The sequence below is a fragment of the Macadamia integrifolia genome, chromosome 8, assembly GCF_013358625.1.
Source record: "Macadamia integrifolia cultivar HAES 741 chromosome 8, SCU_Mint_v3, whole genome shotgun sequence".
NCBI classification, from domain to species: domain Eukaryota; kingdom Viridiplantae; phylum Streptophyta; class Magnoliopsida; order Proteales; family Proteaceae; genus Macadamia; species Macadamia integrifolia.
In genome coordinates, this window is record NC_056564.1 from 24,569,481 (window position 1) to 24,579,865 (window position 10,385).

General features: G+C 38.4%; 1 protein-coding gene across 4 annotated transcripts in view; it reads left to right on the forward strand.

Moving 5' to 3' along the window:
* LOC122086052 (CCR4-NOT transcription complex subunit 1) overlaps window positions 1–9,521 on the forward strand; it is a 55,561-nt gene extending 46,040 nt beyond the window's left edge. For all 4 annotated transcript variants that reach the window (XM_042654744.1, XM_042654742.1, XM_042654743.1 and 1 more), the window contains exons 36-51: window positions 398–524; window positions 607–710; window positions 798–935; window positions 1,038–1,121; window positions 2,114–2,260; window positions 2,354–2,485; window positions 2,595–2,642; window positions 2,724–2,870; window positions 2,947–3,008; window positions 6,231–6,384; window positions 6,503–6,694; window positions 6,799–6,903; window positions 7,118–7,252; window positions 8,449–8,691; window positions 8,849–8,950; window positions 9,100–9,521. In XM_042654744.1, coding sequence (XP_042510678.1) covers window positions 398–524; window positions 607–710; window positions 798–935; window positions 1,038–1,121; window positions 2,114–2,260; window positions 2,354–2,485; window positions 2,595–2,642; window positions 2,724–2,870; window positions 2,947–3,008; window positions 6,231–6,384; window positions 6,503–6,694; window positions 6,799–6,903; window positions 7,118–7,252; window positions 8,449–8,691; window positions 8,849–8,950; window positions 9,100–9,249 — 2,070 coding nt within the window. In that variant the 3' untranslated portion in view covers window positions 9,250–9,521. The remainder of the gene's footprint in view (window positions 1–397; window positions 525–606; window positions 711–797; window positions 936–1,037; window positions 1,122–2,113; window positions 2,261–2,353; window positions 2,486–2,594; window positions 2,643–2,723; window positions 2,871–2,946; window positions 3,009–6,230; window positions 6,385–6,502; window positions 6,695–6,798; window positions 6,904–7,117; window positions 7,253–8,448; window positions 8,692–8,848; window positions 8,951–9,099) is intronic.
* Window positions 9,522–10,385: the final 864 nt, after the last annotated feature.

A 10,385-nucleotide genomic window follows, 5' to 3' on the forward strand; every position in this document is an offset into this window, starting at 1 on the left:
GGGGAGAGAACAGCAGAAGGATAAGGTACTTCCTTACCTGGTTGGAAGCTTGATCTCGGTGATATGTTAATTGGTTCAGGAGGTTTCATTAGTTGCTGACCATTAAAGGGCCACATTTCCTTTATAGAGCTCAATCTGCTTTACTCTCTGATGAGTTACTTTCAGATACTATTTCTTTAGTAGTTAATGGAGTTCTGTTGATGTTTCTGATTCTCTTCTCTTTTATCGAAATTTTTGTTTGCCATTCTTTCACCTGCCTGGAGTTTGATAAAGGTGTATCAAGATGTTAGGTAGCTAAAAGAGCTCTTCCTGTTCAAAATCAAAAGTTGTTTCGGAGTTTATGCTTTGAGTGCTCCATGTTTTCCCTGATATAAGTTTCTATCATTTTATTCTCTAGGTGATATACTCAGATGAGGAGCGCAAGTTCAACAAGGATATAACTGTTGGTCTCATTCGTAGTGAATTACTAAACCTTGCAGAGTACAATGTACACATGGCAAAGCTTATTGATGCAGGAAGGAACAGTATGTACAGGAAATCTGCTTTTTAGATTAATGGTAATTTTGGTACAATTGATTCAGCGAACTGGTTGGGTAAATTTTGCAGAAACTGCGACAGAATTTGCTATTTCTCTTCTCCAAACGTTGGTGGTTCAGGAACCTGGTGTCAGTGTGTCAGAACTCCACAATCTTGTTGATGCTGTGGCAAAGGTCTGATTTTCTTCTGATTGTGATTAACTGATTCGTTTCTGAGATCTGTAACATCTCTCTCATATATCAGTTATTTGTTGCTTGCAGCTTGCAATGAGGCCTGGATCTCCTGAATCTTTACAGCAGTTAGTTGAGATTGCCAGGAATCCTGCCGCTAATTCAGCTGCATCGTCTGGTTTAACTGTTGGCAAGGAGGATAAGGCTAGGCAGGCCCGGGAAAAAAAGGTATTTGTTGTCTACTGATGCTCCATTTTATATTCACTGGGTGAATGTGCAATATTTTGGTTATGGGATTTATGTAATTTTGATGAGTTTCTTTCGTAGCAGGTTCCTGGTCGCACCATTGTGATCAGGGAGGACTATGCTAATGCGGAATCTATGGCAGCAGATCCTGCCGGTTTCTATGAACAGGTACCAGTAAATGCTTGTTTGATTAAATTCATAGATATCAGATTCTATCTTTAAGATGGTTAAATGTTGCTTGAGGTGATTTGGCAAAAGGGAGAAGTACTTTACTTACTTTCTAAACACTCAAATTAAGAGTAACACTAATTAGACTCTAAAACTCACACAATGACTAAAACCCCATAATTGACTCATGACCCTCAGCTGATGGATGTGAGTGACCCATATAGCAATAGATAGATCTATTTGTATCAAAACCATGACCTACCTCTGAAAGTGAAGCTTATTCTAGCACTGGAATAGGAAGTTCCCGAGTAAGGTCATTTTGAGCTCCTAGAAGCTTAAAGAGCATGAAGCAGTAACGCTGATGCCTCAAAGGCCGACCTTAGATGTTGCTGACTTGCTGTTGCCTCCTGTGAGGAGGTACATATCTTCTACCTACATCCGATAGATAATACCACACTTTGAGAGATTCTTATTTATAATGACTAGGTTCTTGATGGATGCGAATGATATACCATCTTTGGTTTTTATTCTATCTTCATTGGAAAAAATTTATCTTATGTAGTTTGCTTATTTACTATGCTCTCTCTTGCTTCTTTTGCTGCGTGATGTAGATCAAATACTTTTATGGGTGAATGCCATACAATTAAGTGATTGATCTTGAAATAATGCAACAGTAAGGTTGCACCATTGCGACCTAGTGATCAAGAGTTTGAGTCGGGAAGCAGCCTCTCTGCGTAGCGGGTGTAAGGCTGCATACATTATGGTCCTTCCCTGACCCCTCAGCGGTGGGAGCCTAGTGTACTTTGTACACCCTTATCTAGACATAGTGCAAGCTTTGAGAGTAGTCATCAGTATATTTCAGTAATAGTTCACATCATCTCAGTTTTTTCTGCTTGACCTGAAAATTGGATTGTGTTGTGTGTGTGGGGGTGGGGTGGGGTGGGGTGGTGTGGTCTATTAAATGCTTATTTCCATCTGTGATTATGCTGCAGGTTTCTTTGCTGTTTGGTGAATGGTGTCGAATTTGTGAACTTCCTGGTGCAAATGATGCTGCTTATACGCATTATATTTCACAATTACAACAAAGTGGGTTGCTTAAAGGGGATGATATGTCAGATCGCTTTTTCCGTATCCTAACGGTAATTTTCTTCCATCTTTGATGCTTTGTTTTGGCAAGCAATGATGGAAGTTATGGTTGATGAACAACTTTATAATTGATATTACATTTTCAGGAACTTTCTGTAGCATATTGCGTATCTACTGAGGTTTCTCCTGCCTCATTATCACTACAGCCTCATCACTCGCAGCAAATATCATTTTTTGCTATTGATATGTATGCGAAGCTCATCTTTCTAATGCTGAAGGTAAAGATAATTTTTTCTGCATTTTGGTTACAAGAGATAGCATACTGTCTTGAGAATCTTTCTTACCTTATCATCGTTGATACTGAGTTTTGTGAATTGATTTTTTTAGTATCATGCGGTGGACCAAGGGTCAAATAAATTGTTTCTTTTGCCGAAGGTATGAATATGCCAAGACTTTTTTTTTTCCCTTGCTAATTTGGACATTACTTAATTGTTATGTAAAATGGCTTTTGGTCAGATCCTATCAGTTACTGTGAGGGTCATCCAGAAAGATGCAGAGGAAAAGAAGGCATCTTTCAATCCAAGACCATACTTCAGATTATTTATTAACTGGCTTTATGACCTTAGTTCTCCAGATACAGTCCTTGATGGTGCCAACTTTCAGGTATTTGGAGTTTTGCATTTTGCGCTTCATTATGTTAATCTGTCAGGCTGTATGTAACATAGGTTTGTATCTGCAGGTGTTGACAGCATTTGCTAATGCTTTTCATGCCTTGCAACCCCTTAAAGTTCCTGGTTTCAGGTCTGTATGCCAAAAACTCTTTGTTCTGTGATTTAGCCCCAGTTACGGTTTATAAGATGTATATCATTATTTCTTAGACATATTATAACTGCTAGTTTGGTTGACATAAATTATTGTTTATAGTAATTTTCTAGCCAGTGCCAGACCCAAAATATTCTGGTCCAAATTGTCATAAGTAGGGGCTCATTTTTTTTATGTAAATGCTTTATAGCTCTTTTATATAATTTAAGTTTTCTAGACAAGACTGAATGCCGTTACGTAGTGCACAAAAGCTTCCCGCACTTAAGCAGGGTTTTGGGAGGGTATATAGGTAGACAGCCTTACCCCCTTTACGGAGAGGCTGGTTCCCAGTTGATGGTACTAAATGTATTGTGGAGAATCGGTGCTCAGTCAAAATTTGATGCCTTTAGGTTGTCGCACCTTGGTATTGTCTATTGCAATCTTTGCCAATCTAGGGATTCCAGCATTACTCTTGTTCTTACAGACTATAGTTTTCAACATGTTACATGAAACTAATAATACCATTTCCTCACATAGTTAACAAAATTTATGAATAATTTGGCAAAAAATCAGGCTGAATCCAAATAACTTGAAAATTTCACCAATTTTTGAGAGCTCACGAATAATTCACAAATAATTTTGGAACAGAATAATTCGGCTAAAAAAAAGAAGAATGTCTACAGAACTTCAATAAAAAATTTAAGAAAGTGGGACTGTCCCCAACTTTAACTAATTCAAATCCGACCTTTGTCAGTATGCTTTTTTAACTGAGTTTTCAAATCAACAGAACTCCCAAATCCAAATTTGTCAACCTTACTTGTGGAGGGCGTCTAGGAAACCCAAGGCGGTAGAGGGCTCCTAGGTGACATTGCGCCCACCTAGGATTTCCTAGGCACCCAAGGCATGTATTATAATATTTTCTGTATATATAATTATGGGGGAAATGTTTTCTGTCCGGGAGCGTGGCCTATGCCAGCCCTCCCATTATCTCTCTTCTCCCTCTATGAAGTGACAATAGATATTCTAGATATGAATTGCCAAAGCCTTCCTACTCCATTGTTTCAATTAGATCCAAAAAATGATAAATAAATCAAAAGTCAGTGGACCTGAATTGAATCATGAAAATATAAGCTATTCTGAAATGTTGATTCAATATAGATGAAATCGTGGAAGTTGACCTTTGATTTCCTTGGACCACACAAGAATTTGTCGTCATTAAATATACATATACTAGTATCAAGATAGAAGCCATATCAATGCAATATATTATAATTTTGTTAATAATGATCTAATATTAGAAAAATGAACATATAATACAAAAAATATATGTATAATAAATGCATATTCATAATAAAAAAACCAAGCAATAAACAAAAATCAACGTGAAGTGTCAGAAAACTCATATGACAAGCATACTCATTATATGTTTCTTTATGAATTGACATGCACAATAATGCCAGAAATGGGCACTTGAACAATAGTGGAGGTAATTATCTATACACAGAATTTTGGGAAAAGGACAGGTATGCTAGTAGGTCACCTAGGAATTAGGTATGCTTGCATTTATTGACCCTTAGATGAAACATAATCGATCTCATTCGTTTGTATCTGTTGTCTTACCTAAGTTGCCCACCAATGCCGCTCTACGGTTCCTCTTCTCTCCCTCTCCGCCTTCGTCTCCATCTCCGTCTCCGTCTCCGTCTCCCACTCCCACTCCCTGCCACAAATTCACCGGTTGTGTGGGTCTCCCTTTCCGTCTCCGTCTCCGACTCCCACTCCCTTCCACAAATTCTCCGGTTGTATGGGTGAAGGAAAAGGTTGTTGAATCAGTTCTATCTGAATCCCTCCCTGAGACTTGGAAAAGGGACTACGGGCTACCAACAACACTGACGAGTCTGTCGAGCGATCTTGCACAATACAGCCAGAGGAGGAGAAAATAACATCAATCTTCGTTGGGTTCCATTTATCCATGGTTGAATCAATCAATATTACGCCAAGGATGTGGAACTTGCCGTCGATGCTGCTCGCAGAGTCTTTTCCAGGAACAAGGGTAGATATTGAGTCTCCACTTCGTCTTCGACGCCGATGGACTTTTGAGGTAATGACTCTTTGCTCTGCAACTAGACGATCGTGGTGGAGGACGGCGACATCCCTGGCCGTAAAGACAACAAGGATGGCTCTCTGGTCCCTAAGACTCCGGCAACTCAGGATAGTTGTAGGGGTAGAGAAAAGGTGTAGCAATGGTGGAATGAAGGTTTGGATTTTTTCCCTTCATTCAAAGGTTTTATTTAAGTTGACTAAACCCTACGGTTAAAACCTTGCTGCCATACCTAATTCCTAGGTGACCTGCTAGCATAACTATCCCTCTCCCCATAATTTTTTATGATGCTGTTGAAAAATAGTTGAATACATCTTTCATATAAAAATAATAATAAAGGAGTACTGCCAAACACATTATTGTGAATTAGTATATAGATTATATTGTGAATTAGCATACACAATAACACCATCTATAATATATAGACTCGATATTCTTTTTGATGTAGGCTATGCAGCTACTATTTATCTCAACACACATGAAGCTATATCATAATCCTACACACAAATCAATAATAGGGTTAGAAATGGAATCTACTAGATATAATATAAACAAACTATACACTAAAATGCCTGCCCAGGCCACTAGGCGTCTAAGGAGATGCCTAATGAGGTGTTCTCCTTTCTTGCTACAATTAAGGCTTCTTGTCTCCTTGGGCCAGGAAATCTGCCTGGATGCCTAGGTGACACCTTGACAACTATGCTTACATCCCCTTCTTTTTTTTTTTGTTTTTTGACATTTTTTGAAGTTAGTGTTTGCTTGAAATATAAATTTATTACCTATCAAGGTCTTAAAATCATGTATGGTTGATCCATGTTGGTATTGCCGACCCTCATCCAGCCAATATCAGTATCTCTGGCACCTGGTCCAACCCTGACATAAGTCCCTGTTTTCCCATTCTCCCTTACTCCTATTACCCACTCTCCCAGCCACCAACCCCTTCCCCCACCACCCCACCCCCCCAAAAAAAAAAAATTGCAAGCTATTCTTGAATACATCCTGTTGTTGATATAATTTATCTGACAAATTATTATGTGATACCATTGCTGTAATGCTTAGGTTTTATAGTGGGGTTGCCTTGTATTCATTAAAATGAGTAGTGTTGCTAATTTCTGTGCTTTCAGCTTTGCATGGCTTGAGCTGGTGAGTCACAGGACTTACATGCCTAAATTGCTCACGCTTAACCCTCAGAAGGGTTGGCCTCTTGTTCAACGGTTACTGGTAGACTTGTTCAAGTTTTTGGAGCCATATTTAAGGAATGTTGAACTGGGCGAGCCGGTTAGTTACTCTTCAGACTCGTCAATTTGGATCTTTGTTTCATTCATATGTGTTGCTTTAAATGTTTTACCTATAATAATAGAGTTGTAAGCCTCATTGTTTCTACTTTGTGCTTAAGGTTCGGTTTCTGTACAAAGGAACTTTGAGGGTACTGCTTGTGCTGCTTCATGATTTTCCGGAGTTCCTCTGTGATTATCATTTCAGCTTCTGTGATGTCATACCTCCCAGCTGCATCCAGATGCGGAATGTTATCCTCAGTGCGTTTCCCCGCAATATGAGGCTGCCTGATCCGTCCACACCCAACTTGAAGGTGTATACTGGATCTTGGTTTTAGTCTTAATCTTCCTAATGCTCAGGCTAATCCCAAGATAAACAATTTACCTCTTTGTCTCTTTTGCAATTTGTCATTTGTAGATTGATCTACTAGCAGAGATCAGCCAATCACCACACATTCTGTCCGAGGTTGATGCTGCCCTCAAGGCCAAGCAAATGAAGAATGACATTGATGAGTATCTCAAGGTATGGGATTATGTTGCTACTACTATAACTGGCTTTGCTACTACTATTCATTTTTGAACTGGCTTCGAACACTTTAGAAATGGTGAGAGTAGTAGAGTTGTTCCTTCCTCCCTCTTGTTTATTTATTTATTTTTGTTTTTAATAAATAGCTCTTTTGTTTCCCCTTGAGTCTCCGTTGTTTTCTCATTTTCTGTTTCTATTTGGATCTCTGCAGACAAGGCAACAAGGGTCTTCCTTCTTGGCAGAGCTGAAGCAGAGATTGCTGCTTCCTCAGAGTGAGGCAGCCCAGGCTGGGACCCGATACAATGTGCCCTTGATCAACTCCCTTGTTCTTTATGTGGGGATGCAGGTAATTCTTTCCCTGCCTAAATGAATAATTTTTCTTCCCTTTCCATCCTTTCTATTTTTTTTTTTTTTTTTGGTGAACAAAAATTTCATTACCAACAAGAAAAGAGAGAGAATATACAAGTCCCCGAGGGGAAAAACCAAGCTACAAAGAGGTAATCACAAGGCAGCAAAGACACCTTAGTGTTGGGGAGGGGGGGTGTTGGTGGAAGGCTGTAAAATGGAGGGCAGACCCCAGGACACAACAATCCTTTCTAGTTGTTGCTTCTCAGGGGAAATTCAGGAATGTATAATCATTTTTTATGAGTTAAGAATACTGATGGTAAAATTCTACTCTTGAATCCTTGATATATTTTTCTAAATTAAATATATTACATGGCCCTGTTTTGGAAGGGCTTACTGAATGGTCCACCATTTTGAGCAAGGTCGAGAGATGATGTGGCACTTCTGACTGTTGGATAGAGAGGACATCGTTTGGATTAGCCACAGGTCAAATTTCAGAATTTTATCCAATCAAATACCTTCCTGTGTATTGGCATGCATCCTCATGCATCTCCATGCGTACCTATGGTACTCCAACCAGTGACCACTACTGTGCATTCTTCGATTGTTTTGGATTTTCAAAGCTCTCATTTGACACTAGGAAAACTCTGATTGGACCGAAACTCAACATGCGAGGGGACCTGTCCATAAAATTTGGGCCCTAGGGCATGTTGGGCAAGTCCCCCAAGTGGGATTTTAGGAAAAACCTTTATCCGTTTTCTTAACGGTATACATAGTAAATCTGTACTATAGGAAACTGTGTTTTAAGCCAAGGTTTCAAATATTTGAATCGATTGTTGGGTTGTACATATGTGTTATCTGCGAGTTTAGCTATTTGGCATAATACTCTCCAGGAGGTGAAATGCACCTGTTGTGAAAGAATCTTAGTTTGTGTCTTTCTGCATATTTTCTCTGAATTCCGATCAAGAATGAAACCAAACGATCACTGTCGGTAGTTGTATTTAGTGCTGATATTTAAAGAAGGTTTTGTTGGTAACCTGCCTACCTGAGATTTGGCCTGGTTGCCCCTTTATTTGAGCATCTTGGATAGTTGATACGGCTGTCCTGACCTTTGGATGGATAAGAGCTCTTGATTGGCCACGTGGCAAAGACGGGACCTTTCATTTATTGCTCATGTTTGGGTGATATTATTTTCAGGCTATTCAGCAACTACAAACAAGGACTCCACCTCCTCATGCACAACCAATGGCACAGGGTGCCTCCATGGATATTTTCTTGGTGGGTGCTGCCATGGATATATTCCAGACTTTGATTGGGGAGCTTGATACGGAAGGACGCTACCTCTTCCTGAATGCAGTTGCTAACCAGTTACGCTATCCAAATAACCATACACACTACTTCTCTTTTGTCCTTCTCTACTTGTTTGCCGAAGCAAACCAGGTAAACATGTTTCCTATTCTCTCTCTTCTTTTTGTTTTATTATATGTTACATTTCAATAATTTTCCCCCTTGTATCACTGTCCTCGAAATCATTAGTGTGCAAACATATCTTATAGAAATCCAGAATGATAACATTTTATTTGGCCCCTTGGTGCAGGAAATCATCCAGGAGCAAATAACGAGGGTACTGTTGGAGCGCTTGATTGTGAATAGGCCTCATCCATGGGGCCTGTTGATAACATTCATTGAGCTTATTAAGGTAAATGGAAGAAAAAGAAAGGGGGTGGGGAAGAGGAGGTGTAAAGTCAATCATTGACATCTGGGGACTTTCTTTTTCTATTTTTAAATAAAAATCCTTTTTATTAATTATATGTTCGTTATGTAACTGGTTTGCTTTCATATCTGCAGAATCCTAGATATAATTTTTGGAATCGATCATTCACAAGGTGTGCACCGGAGATAGAGAAACTGTTTGAATCAGTCTCAAGATCTTGTGGGGGCCCTAAACCTATGGATGAGGGTATGGTTTCTGGTGGGATCTCTGACAACTCACACTGAGACTTCCCCTGTGATGGTATATTTTGTAGAATATGTTATATCTATTTAGCAATTTGTAAGATGTAAAGAACGTTCTACACCCCCCCCCCCCCCCCCAAGAAAAAAAATAAAAAGAACTGGTGGTTGTCGCCTGTTGAATCAGACAACCGTTGGATTTTTTTCCCCTTTCTTGGGTCTTTGACCGGTGTTAAAGAAAATTCATTGACTTAGTTTAAACTATAATTTTAAACTATAAACTAACTCCTAAGAAAGGGTTTTTGCATTACTATTTACTCATGAGTTGGAAGTCTATAGTAGTCTAGATCTAATGAATTCTTAGCAATCAAAGTTGAAATCAACCAGCCAATAGGGAGATTTTAAGTGGGGTATTTGCTATTTATTCACAGAATTGGAATCCTTCGCCCATTTTCCGCAAAAAACTGTTGTGGATAACACAACTTGGAGAGGTGATTAGGTGATATACACTTTAGACATTCCACGAGTGATCCAATTTTCTATTATCTCCTCTTATGTTGTGGGGTCATAGTTACTAAGGCTCTCTTTGGTTTGATTTCTATTTGTATTCATTTGACTTATTTTTATGTTTACAAGTGTTTGATATAATGTATAGAATTTATTTCTAATTATAATAAATTAGAATAAATCATAAATCATAAATTACTCTCTTGTGATTTGTGGTAACAAATCATTTATGTTGATTTTTATTATCGTAAATGAGCGTGTGTGCTAAACTGTTTAAATTCAATGGTAAATAGATAACTTCAGCATATTTTATATTTTTCCAATAAAAACCCTCGCATCCTATCAGATCTCTCGCTCAAAGCCCAAAGCTCAAAGTTAAATGTGAAAACTGAAACCTATTTTATAAATAGTAACTGAATGGATACTATTTGTGGTCCATAATTTATTATCATAAATAATTTCTAAAAAAAAAGAAAATAAATACAAAAAGAAAACATATCAAAGAGCCTATGTTGTATATCTTATTTCTATTTCTGGCGGTGTGATGCATCAACCATAAGGCTGTCAATCGGTTCAGTTTAAGGTATGAAATGTAAAAACGGTTTAAGGTATAAAATGTAAAAATCAAAATTGAACCGATAATAGGAATGCATTTTAGAAAACAAAATCGAATC